Here is a 20,179-nt window from a genome sequence, read left to right on the forward strand (position 1 = left end):
CTTTACGTCTGAAGTGATGGGATACAGGAAGCACAAGAGAATGGGAACTACAGAAGAAAAGAAGAAATCCAAAATGTGTTCATGTCTCTAATCGTTCCTTAGACCAGGGGTTCTCAGGACAAATTATTTGGTGGCCTCAGAGTGTGGCCTCTTGCTGGTGGCCACTCTCACACTTTTTCTACCCACTTTTTCTTCCCAGTGCTCTGGCCGCTGGGGGCTCTCCACTCTCCCTCTGGCGCTCTGGCCGCCGGGGAGAGAGGAGAGCCCCGGCCAGGCTCTCAGCCCTGCTCCCAGCGCTCTGGCCGCCGGGGAGAGCGGCGCCCTGCTCCCGGCGCTCTGGCCGCCGGGGAAAGCGGGGAGCCGCGGCCAGGCTCTCCGCCCTGCTCCCGGCGCTCTGGCCGCCGGGGAGAGCGGAGAGCTGCGGCGGGCTCTCCGCCCTGCTCCCGGCGCTCTGGCTGCCGGGGAGAGCGGCGGCCGCGGCGGGCTCGTCGCCCTCCCCCCGGTGCTCCGGCCGGTCGGGGATTGCGGGCCCGCGGCTGGGCTCGGCGCCCTCCCCTGCCGCACTGGGGGTGGGGGGTGCGGCGGCGGCGGGTGGCTTTTTTGCCTAGGGCAGCAAAAAAGCCAGAGCCAGCCCTGCTGAGCCCCACCATCCTTCAGAAGGTGGGGAACTCACTGGCTGCCTGCTCCTCCAGCGTTGTGCCCCAGGTGTCTCCAGAGGGGGGCAGGGCCCCACCCCTGCTGCTGGCCCCGGCATTCAGGAGCAACAAAGAGGGGGAGGGGGCTCTACTTTGCCCTCCCCGCAACCCCCATCACAGCCCAGGAGACTGTAGCCACAAGAAAAGCTCCTGGGGGCCGCATTTGAGAAATGCTACCTTACTTATACATCCAGTCAAAGTGTGGAGCTGGTGCTTCTCACCCCTATTTTTTTATAAATGCTGCTGTTTAGATTTGGCCAGGATTGAGAATCTATGTTGATTAGAAACAGATAAAAAAGGAGGATCCATGTTTTCTCATCAGGGCATTTGAAACGCTTGATGCTATTTCCTGTACATTTGAAGATTAAGTCCTTTCAAAAGAATTTTTTATGCAGAATCTCATGTATTATGATTATTTATCTGTACTTCCCTCTGGATTGGAGGGGGAGCTGGTGATCTGATCTACTTGCTCTCTCCCCTTAGAGGAGAGTGGGGCTAGTAGGGTGGCAAATCTTCCTGTAGAGGGAGGTAGCTGGGGTACTTCTGCTTCTCCTGTCAGGTACTGCTGCTGCTCCACCTGCTGGTAGGAAAAGGCTGGGAACCACAGAAACTCCCCAGCTAGATATCAGTGGCTAAGGTTGCTCCCACTTCAGATTCCCCTGTACAGCCTACTGAGTCCTCACCTTACTAGTCAAGGAGCAGCGATTTGGGGAGCAGCACTCCCCTGAGCCCAGGAGAGGAGATGATTGGGAGCAAAAGAGAGAGAGAGCTGCACTTCCTAGCAGTTCCTCTTACTTTAGCTACAAGGGTCGGTCCTGGGGCCGGTTTTGTTTAATATCTTTATTAATGATCTGGAGGATGGTGTGGACTGCACTCTCAGCAAGTTTGCAGATGACACTAAACTAGGAGGCGTGGTAGATACACTAGAGGGTAGGGATCGGATACAGAGGGACCTAGACAAATTAGAGGATTGGGCAGAAAAAAACCTGATGAGGTTCAACAAGGACAAGTGCAGAGTCCTGCACTTAGGACGGAAGAATCCCATGCACTGCTACAGACTAGGGACCGAATGGCTAGGTAGCAGTTCTGCTGAAAAGGACCTAGGGGTCACAGTGGATGAGAAGCTGGATATGAGTCAACAGTGTGCTCTTGTTGCCAAGAAGGCTAACGGCATTTTGGGCTGTATAAGTAGGGGCATTGCCAGCAGATCGAGGAACGTGATTGTTCCCCTTTATTCGACATTGGTGAGGCCTCATCTGGAATACTGTGTCCAGTTTTGGTCCCCACACTACAAGAAGGATGTGGAAAAATTGGAAAGAGTCCAGCGGAGGGCAACAAAAATGATTAGGGGTCTGGAGCACATGACTTATGAGGAGAGGCTGAGAGAACTGGGATTGTTTAGTCTCCAGAAGAGAAGAATGAGGGGGGATTTGATAGCAGCCTTCAACTACCTGAAGGGGGGTTCCAAAGAGGATGGAGCTCGGCTGTTCTCAGTGGTGGCAGATGACAGAACAAGGAGCAATGGTCTCAAGTTGCAGTGGGGGAGGTCCAGGTTGGATATCAGGAAAAACTATTTCACTAGGAGGGTGGTGAAACACTGGAATGCGTTACCTAGGGAGGTGGTGGAGTCTCCTTCCTTGGAGGTTTTTAAGGCCCGGCTTGACAAAGCCCTGGCTGGGATGATTTAGCTGGGAATTGGTCCTGCTTTGAGCAGGGGGTTGGACTAGATGACCTCTTGAGGTCCCTTCCAACTCTGATATTCTATGATTCTATACAGGTGGAACCAGTAATGCTTTTTTGGATATGGGTATATCCCCACACTTTGAAGAGAGAGAGCAGCTTTGCTTTTTCTGTTGCACCCTTGTAAAATGCATGCCTTTACTTTGATTTTTTACTAAGGAGAAATATATTTATGCAGAAAGACCTTTGTTAATATGCTTCAGCTGCTTGATTGTTTGCATTTTATACTTTAAAATTTCTTATTTATATCTTTTTACTGAGTTTTAATTTTAAAGTATGTTAAAAGGTCTGACATATACAGATAAAAGATAGGAAGTTCAAAGTTAGGGCATAAAAAATTAACACCGTTCTTAACTCATAATTGTGTTCCTTTTAACATTGACATGACTTAAGGGCATACTGTCAGCAAATAACATCTTAACATTTATTTTTATTGGGTGGTGTACATTTAAGTCACACCTCCTTTATATTAACTAAACATATGTTTATTTGCTTTTGGAGTATTTTAATTAAATATATAACTCTTTCATAGAAGGCTGTGAAATCCACATCACTTAGTGATGGTACAGCTGTTCCAGTTGATCTGGTAAAGACCTATTTACTCTATAGATCAGGACGGTTCCCTGGAGCAATTCAGATCTGTTGAGTAAGTGGATATTTAAACAGGTTTTAAAATATGGACTTTGTACCCAATAGACTAGATAACTTCATTCTGTCAGAGGAAAAGATGTTGTCATGGTAATTTTCTTAATTTTAAAAAAAATATTTACTACAGTGTACTGTCCCTTAAAAGTAAAATCTGTTTCCTTGCTAGTGTTTTTCTTTCCTTCATTGTGCAGGCATTAGTTTGTTGTTGTTGTTATTGGGTTGTTCAGGAGTGCTGGGTTGCTGACGTCAGTTATTTTTGTTTTAAAAAAAGCCAAAGCATTTTTTTAGAAGGAAAGGTGGTTACCTTCTAGTGTGCAATAAGTATTTACACACAATTTTTAAATAATGAATGTTAGTATTGATAGCAGCTGGAGAACTGTACTGCTCTGCTTAATACTGCTACAACTTTGAGTATATACAAAGTGACACTAACATAGTTGCAGTGATTTCCAAGATCCCATTTCATCCTCTTCAAATGGCACAATTGATCCAATTGGTATACTCTGTTAGGGTCACTTGGAACCTTCAATGCCATGTATTGCTTTGGGGATCCAACACTTTTGAGTCTGAGAGCCAATCTAGAACTGTGAATTTGGGGTTCATAATAAGAACACTAGAACATATTGGTAATATCACAAAATGTCCTAGTGCTAAAACTAACATGCTCACTCATCCATGCCACACACTGGTGTGGTTATTGTAAATACAGTCAGATTGGTTAAGGAAGCAAGCCCTTGGTGACCAGTGGCAATACAATGGAAAAGTTTTGGAACGCTCACTGATTCTCCAACCTTTGGAACAGAGGTTTCTAGGACCTTGTTTGTCTTCCCAATTGCTTAGCTGTCCAGGCAGATGTACACTATTGGATAGACTCACCATCAGGCTTTCAAACTATGTCTGGCTTCCAGGCTTCTTCACTTGGGATCTTGGAAACAAAGCACCCAAAAGTAAGTGAAATTGAGCATATATTGTAATTTAACCAAGACTTTGCCAAGCTTCCTGGTGCCAAATACCTATCAATGCCATATTTATTGGAACAATTGAAAAATCTATCACTAACTATTACTAGCAGAAGTGGTTTATAGTTAATTAGTGATCCCTGTGAGCCAGAAGGATATGAACTTTATATTTGAAGTTTACTATCTTCTGTATGCAAAATGTGACAATCAGAGTTTAAGTATATTGGCTGGGAGGTGTGGAGAAGCCTAAATTTGAAAAACCCTAAATTCACTCAATAAATAATGTTTAAAAATCAGACTGCAAGATTATGTTTGTTAAAGTAGAGGATCTAACTTGGAGTCCTGATTAATAACATGAGATTGAAATTATGCCATTTTGGAACAAAAAGAACACCAAATTACGGAATTGTCTCTTTGTAAAAAGCTGACAAAATATATCAAATATTCCACAACTTGTATGGTAAACAAAGTAAAAAGAATATATAGGAATGTAGGAGAGCATATAGGAAAAATATATAGGAATTGCATTTATAATGCTGAGATAACTGCATTTATTTATTATATCAAAGTTTTCAGGCTTTTAAAAATATTTTCAAAATCTCCTTACATGTTCCTTATGAACATTTCTTCTGATTAAAATTTTACATGCCTGACTTCAGTCTGTAATGTTATATGGTTTTTAAAAACTCCACTGAGCTTTCAGAACACACATTTGGCTTATATACCAAAGGGTGAAATTCCATTAACAATTTGTTTAAAATGTTGATTCCCATACGATGTGATTGGTATGCAAAAAATATTAGTTTCATTTGCTTACGGCATTGAAACTGAATGTTTAGCCTCATATAAAGTGATATTCTAGTACCTGAACTAGCAGCTGAACTTAGAAATTGATTGTGCTCTTGAATCAAATAAGTATACAAGGTTCTGTTGAACTAATTATTAGGCTTTTATTTAATCACAGTCTGAAGTATAACTGTATATATGAACTGGGCCAAAAACAATAGAGACAGTAACCCTAGTTCACCCACACTCAAATTGTTTATAACTGATAAGCTTGATTCCTTGCCCAGTTAGTATAATTTGGGTCTTGCATTTACAAAAGACCTACATGTTAGACATTAAATGAAACTGAGCCTAAAACATATGACTATTTATTTTAAACTATTCAGATATTAACTGGTATTTTCTGAGCAATGTCTCAGAAAGGCCAGTTCTTTTCTTAGGCTAGTTTCTGATTTAAAGAACCCACAAGTGGCTGATTCTAATCTCAGGGTACATCAGCAGGGTACATCAGGAATAACTGCATTAAAATCAGTCCCATGACATTGGTATAGAACCAGTGCAAGTGGGACCAGAATCAAGCCCAGCTGTTTAATGCAACCCGTTTTTATGTTTGACAGCATTCTCAAATGTACCATAGTCTGCTAATAATGCAATTTTCTTTCTTACTCTAAATCATCTCCTCAGTCCTGAATGAAATCTTTTTAATTAATGGAGATATCCTATCTCTTAGAACTGGAAGGGACCTTGAAAGGCCATCGAGTTCAGCCCCCTGCCTTCACTAGCAGGACCAAGTTCTGATTTTGCCCCAGATCCCTAAGTGGCCCCCTCAAGGATTGAACTCACAACGCTGGGTTTAGCAGGCCAATGCTCAAACCACTGAGCTATCCCTCCCCCCTGTTACTGTTAGGCTTGTTCCACAGTCATCCTTCAGGTTATTTCATTTAGGTGCTTTCTTTCTTAAAAAATACTTGTTTTCTAAGTTACCTGAACTTTATAAGAGCAAAGCTCCCCTCCCAGCTATTCACGGGATATAAACTCTTTCAGATACAATATATAAGACTGTCCTTAAGTTAGCTAGATAAAGCATTACAGAAGGTGGGTGAAACTCAAAATGTTTAGCTTGGAGAAGCATGAAAAGTTTGCATGGCTATATGAAGAATATCCCGAACCTTTTGGGATCCCACAAGGTACAGCTTCCTCCCTAATCCAACATGATCAATGCAATGCAACAACAAACAGTCCTCTCTCTAAGTCATGAAGACATGCTGCCTACAACAATAGTTAACTTGGAGAACTACAGTATAATGGTTTTGTTCCTTCCTGTCCTCAAAAGGGTCTTTAGCAAAACAATATGGTTCTAAACTAAAAATCATAACTAAAATTAGCTCAGATGAGCTGAGTTACAGAGCTGTAGCTTAAAGCTAATGAAGTTGTACTTCCTGTACCTGCATCCATGTGTGTGTGCTCCGTACAGTGGACTAGAATTGGTCTATTCTTTAAGCTTGTGCAGATAGATTCATTGTCCAAGATTATAAAATCTCTGTGGCCCAGATTCTCTTGGTTTCTCACAGCCCAACCCCCACCAGCAGTCTGTCATTGGATCCTAAAGACACTGGGATCTATCAATTTAGTATTTCCCTTTCTTTTTCAGGGTTAAGGAGAACACTGTTATGGGGTTCCTGGGGTGCAACCTGGATTATGGGACCACTGAGCCCTCCAAAACCCACCAACCTGGGTAGTCCCTCACACTGTAATGCTAATATCAAGCTACAAGCCTCCGACAGGCACTGCACTTACGCAGCTATCCACAGGCAGGGACACACCCAACTGGATTGCATAGTTACATGAATGATCTCCCAGCCACTCATGAACCATCAACAGAGATGTGCCAGCCAATTCCCCACAGCTCCTAGCCTTGCACCCCAGAACTTTCCTGTCTTGCACTGCTCAAGGCTCCCTTGGGCATTGAAAGTTCATGAAGTAGTTAGCCACTCCCTCAGTGTGGAATGGACAAGCACCTGCCTTTGTAATCTGAGCTGAGATTTCTCAAGCACTTCAACCAAAACACACTGTTTTAGGTAAAATATAAAACAGATTTATTAACTACAGAAAGAGAGATTTTAAGTGATTGTAAGTAGCAGGCTTGGAGATCAGAGTTAGTTACTTAAGAAACAAAAATAAATATGCAGTCTAAATCCTAACTTAAACAGACTAAACAAGATTTGAATCAAGCAGCGTCTCCCCTAACATATGGTACAAGCAGCTTACAGTTCCTCAATACACAGACTGCAAAAAGAAGAACAGGAGTACTTGTGGCACCTTAGAGACTAACAAATTTATTAGAGCATAAGCTTTCGTGGACTACAGCCCACTTCTTCGGATGCATATAGAATGGAACATATAATGAGGAGATATATATACACACATACAGAGAGCATAAACAGGTGGGAGTTGTCTTACTAACTCTGAGAGGCCAATTAATTAAGAGGAAAAAAAAAAAAAAAAAAAAAAAAACTTTTGAAGTGATAATCAAGCTAGCCGAGTACAGACAGTGTGATAAGAAGTGTGAGAGTACTTACAAGGGGAGATAGTCAACGTTTGTAATGGCTCAGCCATTCCCAGTCCTTATTCAAACCGGAGTTAATTGTGTCTAGTTTGCATATCAATTCTAGCTCTGCAGTCTCTCTTTGGAGTCTGTTTTTGAAGTTTTTCTGTTGTAATATAGCCACCCGCAGGTCTGTCACTGAATGACCAGACAGGACCTCCTTCCAGCCTGGGACCAAACTCCCAACTCCAAAGTCTCTGTCTTTCAGCAGGTCTACCGGGTGTTGAAATGGGAGGCGGGGGAGAGGTCAAGTGATGATGTCACCATATCTCTTTTTATACCTTCTTCCAGCTTCTAGAAAGATCCTTGCTGTGATGTGGGTTGATCGCCTCCATGGTGTATGTGCCTTCTCTGAGAAGCCTCTGAGATAGTGGATTCTTTTTTTCATGGGTCGTCAATGCCCATCTGGCCAGTGATGGGTGCTCCGTTGTCCTTAGTGAAAGTCTGGCTGTGGGCATTGCCCAGCCTCACAACATATTTCAGTAGCACATATAGCAATACGTCATAAATTCACATACAATGATAGTACATACAATCCAACAGGATATTAATGTTCAACAGATAAAGACTTTTAAAATGGTACCTCACAAGATATACTTTGTACAAAACATATCATAATTATATGACAGTGGTGAATATGCGAGTACCGGGGTGTTACTTTGAGGTACAGAGTGTTATAAATGCTAATGTGTATTTTCACAACCAAGTAGAGGGAAAAGCCCTCTTTGCTCATCCAAAGGAAAAGAGTTTTTAGAAAGGCTCTATCTATATCCTGCATTGAAGGCACCTGGGACTCCCTAGAACAGTGGTCCCCAACCTTTTTCGTCTGGTGGGCGCCAGACGACGAGCCACTGAGGACCGTGGCAGCGGACGAGTGTCCACCGAAATGCCACCAACAAGCAGCAATGTCAATAGGCGTCGCCACCAAAATGCCGCCGAGAAGCAGCATCCAGAGGTGTTGCCACTGAAAATCGGCGGCGAAGCCTCTGGATGACGCTGCTTCTTCGCGGATGCTTGTCCACCGGCCAGTACACAGGCGCACTTAGATGCCCCGGCGGCCGCCATGGCGTCCGTGGGCACCGCGTTGGGGACCCCTGCTCTAGAATTTCACTGCAATTCTGAATAATATTATTTCATTACCTGAACCTTTTAGGGAAATGTTTGTTACATTTTCTTTCTTGAAAAGTAGCCATATTAGCAGCAAATAGCTCTGCCAGAATTATGCAAGTACAGAGCTTTTACAGCTTACTCTTACCTTTACCATCTTTCATAAAGATGAGATGGTTCTGTGTCCTTGCCATAAATTTCAGTTTAAAGTGGTGTCCAGTTTCCACCTCAATCAGTACATTTCCCTTTGGTTTTCTTCCCTCATCCTCATGACTCCCCTAGAAGCTGCAGCACTGCACAAGAAGGATGTCTAGTGCTCACTGCTTCCATCAGTAAAGAACAGACACTTTGTGAAAAATCTCTTGTCTTTTCATTGCTTATAGAGGGAAAAAATCAAACGGAGGATTCCATTTCCATTCAGCACCTGTCCAAATGGACTCTGGAATGTATCCAAACTTGCTATAGTGAGGCATATGCTCAGGTCTTGGAAGGGCTCTTACCTTTCTCGAGTTGCTATAACCTGTAGGGCAGCTACACAGAATTCACTGCAGACATTCTCTTAGCTCCGTTGTCCAGATTCCCAGGCTAGTGTTCAGATGCTCTCTCTGGGAGGCTGTTCTACAGTCCTGTTTAAACTTACTGCTCCCCCATCCGTCCTGGAAAGTGTGTTATAATTCGAGAATCTTCAGAAATGAAGGGTTGGTAGAGATAATTTAACAAAAGGCAGCTTAGTTTTCTCTGTCAGTAGCTGGAATTTACAGAACAAATTGCCTACACAGAGCCATACCTCTCCCTCCCCCCGTTCCCTAATTTTTGGAATCACTAAAATATTAGATAGACAGACAGGAACTGAGAGAATTAATTTAATAGATTCCAAGGACAAAAGGGACCGTAATGATTATCTAGTCTGACATGCTGTATAATACAGGCCATAGAACTTCCCCAAAATAATTCCTAAAGCAGATCTTTTAGAAAAACATCCACTCCTGATTTAAAAATTGCCAGTGATGGGAAAATCTACCCCAACCCTTGCTAAACTGTTCCAATGAATAATTACCTTCACTGTTATTTCCTGTCTAAATTTGTCTAGCTTCAACATTCAGACACTGGGTTGTGTTATACCCTTCTCAGCTAAATTGAAGGGCCCATTATCAAATTGTTTGCTATGTGTGTACTGTGATAAGTCGCCCTTAACCATCTCTTTGTTAAGCTAATTAGATTGAGCTCCTTGAGTCTATCACTATAAAACACGTTTTCTAATCCTTTAATCATTCATATGGCTCTTCTCTGAACCCTCTCCATTTTATCAATGTCCTTCTTGAATTGTGGACACCAGAACTGGACACAGTATTCCAACAGTGGTCATTCCAATGCAAAATATAGAGGTAAAACAACCTCCTGGATTCATGAGGCCCTTCATATCCTCAGTCTCAACACCTATCAGCATACTTAATGTCCCATCCTATCAAACTGCTTTCAACAGATATAGGGTCTGCATTGTATGGTTCATGATTTGAAAAGTGTGTCTCTATAGAGGCAATCAATGGTGCTGAGCACCCACATGTACTCATTGCAAATAGAAGTTGAAAGGGCTCAGGACATTGCCAGGTTAACCTGGCACTAACTAACATTTAGTGAAAACCACTAGTGAGAAGTGGTAAGTAACCTGGATTTTTCTGAATTCATCCGTTTGCAAAAGAATGATAAGTGAGTCCCAGATATATTCTCAGATTCCGTTGTCCAGAAAACAGGTGGAGAGTGGACACTTAAAATCTTAAGAAAAAGATTTACAATTTGTTTGTTTTCTTGGATATTTAGATTTATTGATACTAAATGTTTTACTTATAAGTACTACATACTTAACCAAAATATATAGAAATGTTGATTTTCTAAATGCCTAAAGATTTTTATAATGCAAGAAAACTGAATCATAAAGACACTTTAATTTGTTCCTAGTCCTTTCTTCTCTACATCATAAAATGTTAGTTAGAAATAATGTCTTTTACCTAATTTTTCATCCTGTATTCATCTTGCTAATACAGTATATCTTTCTTAATTAGAAAGTGATCAAAACATTTTACTGAACTTCTGTAATTTTTTAACCAAAAGGCTTCTGGTAACTGGGTCCAAGGATCGGCTTTAAAATTAGACTTTTGTAAAAGAGAGTTTAATGCACCACTGCCATATCTCAGCTTCCCTTGTCCAGTTTAGTAAATAGGATGACTAAATCGTAGTCGCACCAGTTCGGAGCAAACAGGCAAGAAGGAGGATAGTTAAACATCTTGCTGTGCGTGAGCAGTTAGAGGGCAGGCAGACACCATGCACCTTGACCACCTATTATGAAGCTTTTTGCTGCAATGTCAAGTGAAAGCGAGTTAATTGGGTGAAGCTGTAGAGCATGTTAGGGGCATGGTAAAGGGTTGCTGTCTGACAGTTGAATGTCAGCAAAAGCTAGTCAAGTGTGGCTGAGAGACAGAGACCTGTCACAAAGTTCATATGGACTAGAGCACAGTTAGGGAGCTGAAATGTGGTTCAGTCTCACTTTCTCCCTCATTGCATTCAAGCACCTTAAGATTTCACACTGTATGTGTCAACCCTTGTTCTCTAAGCTGTTTTCTCCTAACCCTTCTGCATTCAAATGATTGAACAAAAGATGCTAATGTTTGGCAAAGTGAATGTAAATATACTTTTTTCCTCCTTTTCCACTGGAGCGTCAATGTACATCCAACTCGGAAAGAAACTGTGAAGGTTACAGCAAACAATTAGACTGCTTGGTAGTTCAGCTGATAGCTGAATACATTTCTCAAGAAGAGTACGAGACTTGACAATTAAAGCTGTTGAATAGGCAATGCTTTCTCGCCAGCTCAGAGAAAAACAGGTTCAGTGGCAAGGACTACTATAGGGGCTCTTTGAGACTGAGTGTATTGCTGAGGTCACACACATTCAGTCTCCTCTCACATGCCCACTGACTTGAGGTAAAGTGCTGTGGAGGCAGCTATTAGAACTACAGATACAAGGAAGATAAACAGTGAAAAGTTGTAGGGAAAACTCTCCTATTGGGGAGGGCTTGCCTGGAACTGAGGGAAGCAATCAATTACACAATTACACATAGTAACAATATTATATACCGAAAAAATGAGAGAAACAGCAAAACAGTTTAATAAGAGTACTGGGTGCCCCTAAGATTGTAAGTTTCAATACAGAACACAAAATAAATCAATAACAATTCAGGTTTGCTAGTCAGATAAAAAATAAAAAGTGCATTTACTCTTGAGAAGGTATAGGGACACTGATAAATAAATAGCATAAGTGAAAAGTTGCTTTCTATGATGAGAACGTATTCCATTAGTAAAGAATTAGAAATTTGGGTTTAAATCAATGCATGCTGAGTATTACACGATAAAAATAGCACCTTATGTGATTAGCCTGAGGTTTCAATATCATTATAGAGCAGTGTAAAACAATGCAGTTTGAAAACTGGGATCTATTAGGACAACATGTGTACAGTGCTATGGCTCAGAAAGAATCTTGAAAGACCGTATAGATTGTGGATTTTAGCTAAGCTATTTAGAAATTATTGAAATTAACAATGCAAAAGACCTAGACCATCTCCCTGCCTACAAGATATAGTTCACACATTGTGCTTATTGGATATTAAACTGATAATCATAGTTCTAGTCCTACAGAAGTACAAAAGTCTTGTAGATTGGCATAGGTATTCCTTAGGCTGTAAATATATTTCAGAAAAAAATTCTATTCAAGAGCTTTATAGGAAAATGTATGAAATATATTGTCTATTATAATATTAAATCTTATTTTTGATTATTTTTTTAAGCAGAGCCTATAGTTGGTGATTCCACTCAGCATATAAATTGCTAGAGCATGCTGGGGGTAGGATAATAATTATTGTTTCCAGATAATTACCTAATCATTTGGTTACATAAAAACTTCTGTAAGCGTAAAAGGAAATTGTCCAGTAATGGAAAAGCTATTTAGAAACTATTGGCTAGCAGTTCCAAAAGAAGAAAGTGTGATGTGTACCTTTCTAATATGTAGTGAGTTGGCAGTCTACTGAATTGTTGTCTCTGACAACTTGTTCGTTGGATCCAGGAAGAAATGCTGACAATGAAGATTTATACTGTATGTTACTATGTTACTACGTTGTTTGTTACAGAACACCAATTTGAGTCCTACTGCATCAGCTATAGAGTTGTGAAACCATTGACATGGGAAAGAAACAGTTATTGTTGGCTACTGTACTTTCTTGCTCTGGAAAAGTTTGCTAACGCTCATTACGTTACAGTGGCACCCAGTAGCAGCGCTTTCCCATTTTAAGCACCAGATTTTAGACTTTTCATCATTCTTAAGTTTTATTTATTTCATCCAGAGTGAACATGGCTCCTTCAAGCTACTTCTAACAGTAAAGAGACTCATAGCAGAGTCCTGGAAGCCTAAAATGATTTCCATCATGTAGCAAATAGGCAACTCCATGCTGAAAACAGCTGTGTTTGAAAGTAGTTTTGCGTGATCTAAAACCTTGGAACCCTTTAGCGGGGCCAAATTCTGCCTCACAACAGAAATGCTCCCAAAAGCATTCACAAATAGGGACTGTCCACATAAAACTTTTTTTTTTTTTTCCTTCTCTCTTCCTATAAAAATTCCCATTGTTGGTAGGAGCAATGGCATAAATGCTGGTAAGACCTGCCTATCCAGTATTTTAACCACCATGTCACCTTTCTCAGAGATTTTATTAACAACACTGTAGTTAAAATGCCAGTGAAAGCCACTACACTACCATAGTACTCCTGCTGTTTTTACCACTGATCGAGCTGTTCATGATGGTAGCAAAAATGGGAAAGCTTGAAGGGAAAATGTCCAGTGTAGATAAAGCCAGACTGTGTGCTGCTAAAGTAGTGCTATTGTGTCTCATCCCCCCACCATAGTCTACCCAGTAATGGCCTGTCCCCCACTCTAGATTATGTCTCTGCATGGGGGTAGAATAAATCTAGTTGCCAAGTCAGGCGTAAACTGTGCACAAATATGTAGACTATGTCTTATGACTCCTAGACCCTGCCCTGTAGCACCCTGCTTTTCCTCATGGTGGTTGCAGCCTCTCCACAGATATCTGGAGAAGCTGGAATCAGCGCAAGAAGTTTCTGCCCAGAGCTACTCCACTAGCTTTGACTGTTTCTGGCAGACACCTTTGTATACCAGGCATCCCATAATTTGCACCTTAATCTCTTTCCATGCAGATGTGACTCTATGACTGAGCAAGTTCCATAAAATCTACCTTGTGATTTAATGTTGGGCCTATCAATTACAACTCCATCACTCACCTAGCACAGACAGGACACCAGACCTTAACTAATTCTTATATTGTTATATGTAATTATAACTTTGGTATCACTCTTTCCCCCCAATCTCACCCCTAACTCTAACTCTATTCTTCTTTCTTTCTGCATGCCTTGGTGTCATTTGCTATCATTCCAGTGTTAAAGATAAATATTTTGAGGACTTATCTTCTTAGTGGTCGATGATATAATGATGTATTATGCACTTGCCTTGGACTTTATAATTACCTGCACTGGTGGTTGTGCATGCTGAGCTGTTGAAAATTTATTAACATGAAATAAAAACATTGTGCCTTATTTTTAGAGGTGCTGGGTAGTCACATCTCCCATCAAACTCAGTCACAGCTGTGGGTGCTCAGGACCTTTGAAAATCAGGCCTGTTACTTGTGATTCAGCAGTCCTAAATCATGGAGAATCGGGCAAATGGGATTTTTAATGGTGTTTTAGTGTTCCTATTTTTATTTCATCTCATTACTGGATTGTAATTATTGCATTGTCAAAGAGGAAATTTCTACAGCAGTTTTGGACACTGAAAATTAATGATACAAAATCAAATATTAGAAGGAAGTATTGGTGTAACACATTGCGGAAGAATGGAAAGAAATGAAAAAGTACAGGGTAGTATAAAAGCAATGCATAATGATGGGGATTGTGGTACAGTAAGATTATCCTTGCATAGACTTTGAAGGTTGAAACCATCCTGACTGATTTGTGAGCTCACTCTAGTTATAGATTTTACTGTTACAATTAAAGATAAACAACATATTGTACAACATGCTTCACTATAGTATAGTAGGTATTCGTTAGTTATCCATCTGTACCACCAACACATACACATACTCCACCAATCCCAAATATGTATGTATTATTTCACAAGTATTTAAATATTAAAACCTGATGCCATTGCATATGCTGACATCACTAAATAATTTCATACATGAGGATGTCATACGTGACAGTATTATCATGTTCCCACACAATGTCATATGTAGTAATATCAATTTTGTAAAAATTATTTTAAACATTGGGAAAATCATCTAATTTTTCTTTGGGTAATCTCTAAAATAGGATCAAAGCCTAGTCACAGAGGAGTTATGAAAGATAATCAACTTAATGTCATTGTTTTAAAAGCCTTTTTGCTGGTGTATGACTAAAATATGGCTTTGATTTAAGTATAGTTTACAATGTAATTATTTTATAATATGGACTGATTTCATATTTTCTTGTTTGGAAGAACATATTTTTAAAAGTTAGGCTTTCAAACTTTGAAAAATGGCCCAGGGACATGCCTAATTACTATGTTTCAAAAGCATTTTGAATTAATATTTTTCTTAGGCACATTGTGTCCTAAATATATATTTACCTGATCGTGTGTGACATTTTAGATGGAATCATTTACAATTGATTGAGTAAATAAAAGTGCTATGCTAAAGATTTACCTGAACAGACCCCTTATTTCAGGTAAGTAATTCCCTTTCTAAAAATTACCTACACACATATTTACATGATAGATTATCATCATAGCTCCTTCCCAGCCATTTCAGTTTGTCATCTTAATAATACACAATTTTAAAAAGTGCCTAAATACATATAGACTGCAATGGTTTCAAAAGAGGTTTGTTGGGGAAATAACTAGCTTTAAATTTCATGCATTTGTACGCAGTGGTATTTCATAATGGTTTTAATTTATGTCAGTTTATTTTTTTACAGTTCTGTGAAATGCTAGTTTTTTATTTGTTGTAAATTTATATAATAATATAGATCCAAACCAGTTCAATAGTAGTGAAGATTTTTTTACATCAGTCAAGCTACTATAAAATTTTATTTCCACCATATTCTGTGAATATAATTCTGCACTAGCTTTGTATGAAGTGTAACATAGGAACTGGATAACTAAAACAGACCTTCCTCTTCCCTCCCCCCCCCCCCCCAACATTGAAGCTTTTACTGTAACATAGTCTATTGACTTGCTGCCAATCATTAAGTTTCATACATTTTTTGTGCATCTCTCAAAGGAAACCTGATTTCCCAACTCCTTACTTGAGATTTTGATCTTATATATAAAGTCTGGGGGAAAAAACAACGGTGAGAATGTGATAGTAGCAAGTGATTTTTAATCAATATGATAGTTCCATTAATTGAGACATGGAAAACAGTGCAAACTGATATGTTAAACAAGCCCTTCTTCAATATTGGTCACCCATTGGGCAACTTGATTACAGTTTATTTTTTAGTGATTTCATTTCCTTAAACACAGAAAACAGTCTTTTCAAAATTATACAGTTTATTCATATTCTTTGTACTGGCAAAAACTTTTTATCAAAACAAATAACAGAATCTCTACAAACAGCATGGAAGAATTCTGCTTTGGATTTCATATAAATTTTATTTTCTGTTTTGATTTATGTGTTAAGCTAATTAAAATAAACTTAAAATATAAAACTGCTAATTGGTATAATAGATTGAAATTAGACCTCCATAAAGGCATCAGATTGTTAGTTACAAATACAATAAAGTTTTATTATGGCCTCAGTCCTACAAAACCTGAGCAAAATGGGACTGAAATGCCAGGGGTGGTGCAGATCAATATTTGCTAGTGCTTTCGGTTAACTCACCTTCATAACCACAATAGTTTAGCAAAACATAAGCTACTACTTCATTTTAAATATCTCCTTGCATTTGAAGGAGATTTGAATCTGCTGCCATATTGGTTCTCCTTGGATACCTTGCTGATTTCAGTCAGCCATAAGATAGCTTGTAGAGTATCAGGAAATCAAAAGAATCAACATCAAAGAAAATTGTTGAACTAGGTGTTAGATGCAACCATTGATTTTTCTTCAACAGTAGTAACGGGGGAGTAGGAGGGGGGAAGGGAACTCTCTCTCTCTCTCTCTCTCTCTCGTATATAATAAAAATAAATCTCAGGACCAAAAAAATGTGTGCATCAGATTTTGAAAGCTTATGGATCATGGAAGTATAGTAACATTAATCATTAGAACTCTGGCATTTTTTCAAAATGCAATTCATGGATATTTAGGAGAACACAAACACCTTTTTCTAAAAGAAAAAAGTTAAGAAAACTCAGTAGCATATTGCACTTTTGTCCTTTAATGGGCTATTTTAACCACTGCGTATAATGCTGTGGACCATGCAATAGCTAATTTCAGTATGCTTTAAGTGTACCATACATGGAATCTTTGACGTGTAAAAATGGGAAGAGGGAAAACAACAAAAGTTGCTTTAAGGAAATATTTGGAATTCTACTGTTGTACACTACAGTTTATATAGATATGAATGAGCTCTAATGGTAACGTTACCTTATATCCATATTCCATAAACTGTCAAGATATGATGCACAATTATTTGACCCTGGGATTTTCTCAAGGCTAAATATTAACTGGTACTTACGATTGTAACAAATTGACTAAATGCCTAGATTTGTTCAAACATGGATCACATTTCCAAGTAAGGCACTTTGAGAGTGTGTTTTATGATGATTTTATGATCCAACAAATGTTAAAAGAATAATAAGAAAAGTTACAGTAAAACACAGTTAAAAATGAAAAAGCACAAATGGACAAAAATGAGGATTCTTCCCAATACAGTGACAGGGGGAGAGTAAGTTAAGCTATTTATCAAGAAAAAAATACCTCTTAATGTCATTTCTAATGTAAGAGTTCCAGCATTACAAATGGTAAATATGTGCTGTACATATGCGAAATTCTTTAGACTGTGGAAGCTGATGTTTCCTAATGATCAGTACTAGTGCAAAGTGCTTCGTATGAAGCTCTTTGCTGCTGATTACCTAGGGTTGAAGTGCCTGGCAAAGTAATATGCATTTTTACTAAATTAATAAAACAAAAAAGAACTTGCACATAAATGCATGAAGGACAAATTGAAATTATTTCTACTGTATTTATTGATTTTATTGATTGAGCCACAATAAGTGTGTGTGGTTTTTGTTTTTTTAAACTTTATTCCAGGAATCACGAGACAGTTCAAACGTCCCCATGGCTTCAAGATCAGCACTTCAGCCTGACCAGAGCTGTATCCCAGATTTTTTGCCGTTGCAAGCCGAGGCAGATACATCTTACAGTTTTATACACAATAGACCCCATTCTCAGTCTTCATCCTATTCCTCTGCCCTCAACATCTCAGCCAGCACCAAAAGAACAATACAAAATGGCTTTTAAGACTTTGTATTAATTTTATGAGGAAAAAACTATACATTTTAAATGATGCAATTAAAATGATATTTTATTGGACTATCTTACCTTTGAATTGTGATTTAACATGTATTTTTTGGCACTAATTTTTACATTTGTTTGAAAATGGTGAGTGTCTGTTCATACATCCATGTTTCTATACTTCTCCCTCCCAGTGTAGTGAAACAGTCCAGTTTTTAGTTTTATTTATCACATTGCTCATTTTTATGTAATATATTTTTAAATGTTAAAGAATGACACATTTTGGGTAATTTTCTTCAGACTTAAAAAAAATCAATAAGCCATTTTAGTCTCTATCTATCAAAGTTGTTTCATACTTGTCTATTTTAAATCAGGACTGCAATACTTTAATAGGATTGAGAGAGCTATTTGAAATGTATGCCAATGATTCCTGTCATTTCATGGCAGCCCTGCCATGGTTCACTGAGCCCCCTCTTCTCTCTTGTCAGCTCAACTGAAGACAAGCATTTAGTTGCAAACTTTAAGCAGGTTGTGCAAAACAGAAATGATGTGACTGCTTCTCCTCCTGCACAATAATGTCACTCCTGGTCAATGTGAGAAGGTCAGGTTGCTCCTACATGATACCACTTGCCCATTTGAACAAGTTAAGTTAACTGCTGAATCTGGTCCCTGCAGGCGTTGAAAACTCATCCTTTTATCAAGTCTGCATTTGATGAGAAAGTAGAACAATTGTGCAGGGAGGATTTCTGATGACATGTTTATGTACTTTATAAGGACAGTTCCCATACCAGTGTTACAGGTAATATATTTAGTTTAAGCTGAAATACTTTAAAGTAATGGCAGTTTTGACCTTCAAAATAGACTCCTTTTTTGTTGTTGTTGGTAGGACCCAAGAGTGACGCCCATCTTTGATGCTGACAGAATTTAAAGCAAAGCCATTGCCCTGCATTTTCTGCCTTGTAGCACACAAAAGTAAAATTGTATGTCAGGCCGAGATGTCGGGGAGCTGACAAGATGCCCCAGTGACATTTCAGCTGGAAAGAGCAAGTGTCTTGCAACCAAGTGGTCAAATATCAAATAATAGGTCAAGCAGGAAGGAGCTGAGTTCTAACCACAAAGAGGTTTCTGGTAACTTACTTGACAAGCTTTTGGGTGCTTTGTGGCTTGACAAAGTGATGTTCTGTTGGGTATCGCTAGACAGACTGTTCTTTATCGCCTTCAGAAGATCAGACATTGACATTGATTAAACTCTTTAACCCTTAAAGGTTACATTCTAGCATCTTGCATCATTGTGAGTGAAGAACAAAAGAAAATTTATAATATACCATTTGTTTTTGTATTAATCACTGAACCCCCTAGTGCTATTAGCATTTGATGTGCTATGTAGTTTTTGACAAAGATTGAATGCAAAATCTATATATTAGATTGTTTCTCATTGTGGACCAGTGATACATTATAAAAATAACATTATGGAATTTGTCATTTCTTGTGCTATGTTAAAAGTAACATTTGATTCTAAGAATTCTGACTACTGAAATGTTCTTTATTATTTTGCTTGGAAGATATTTGCATACATAATACATCCATTATAAGAAAAATCATGCAAATTCCCATTTTCCCTTCTACCAAGGATTCTACTATCAATATTAGGTTATAGAACTTTGAAACCTACTAGCAAGTTTTCAAGTATTTTTGATTTTCAGGTCCCTTATTTATATGTGCATCTGCAGGCATTTTGGTGTAGATCCACACAAACATAATATTTTAGCTGTTTTTATTTTCAAAAGTACTGATACAAAAAGTAAAAATACTCTTTTCTTTATGATGTTTGGTTTAAATCGCTTAAGACAGACTTTTCTATTTACTTCCTAAGACTCAGCTTCCCTCCTTCCTAACAATGACTATTCCTAGCAAAAGTATTGAAAATGCCATACATTTTTCTCACATACGTAATGTCAAAGGTCTTTTATACTTGCATGTAGAGTATATGGACATAATACATTTCACTGAGCATTTGTTATATCTATTGTGTATGTGGTTTATATGTGTATGCTTACTTTAAAAAATAGTACCATTTGAGAGGTGTCAGTCTGAGATATAC

The 20,179-nt window shown here is 38.9% G+C and overlaps 1 protein-coding gene across 2 annotated transcripts in view; it reads left to right on the plus strand.

Moving 5' to 3' along the window:
• Window positions 1-19,347, plus strand: part of CCDC171 (coiled-coil domain containing 171) — a 214,721-nt gene extending 195,374 nt beyond the window's left edge. For both annotated transcript variants that reach the window (XM_054032983.1, XM_054032984.1), the window contains one exon: window positions 17,875-19,347. In XM_054032983.1, the coding sequence (XP_053888958.1) occupies window positions 17,875-18,084 (210 nt within the window). In that variant the 3' untranslated portion in view covers window positions 18,085-19,347. The remainder of the gene's footprint in view (window positions 1-17,874) is intronic.
• The last annotated feature ends 832 nt before the right edge of the window (window positions 19,348-20,179 follow it).

The sequence above is a fragment of the Malaclemys terrapin genome, chromosome 6 (genome assembly GCF_027887155.1).
Source record: "Malaclemys terrapin pileata isolate rMalTer1 chromosome 6, rMalTer1.hap1, whole genome shotgun sequence".
NCBI classification, from domain to species: domain Eukaryota; kingdom Metazoa; phylum Chordata; order Testudines; family Emydidae; genus Malaclemys; species Malaclemys terrapin.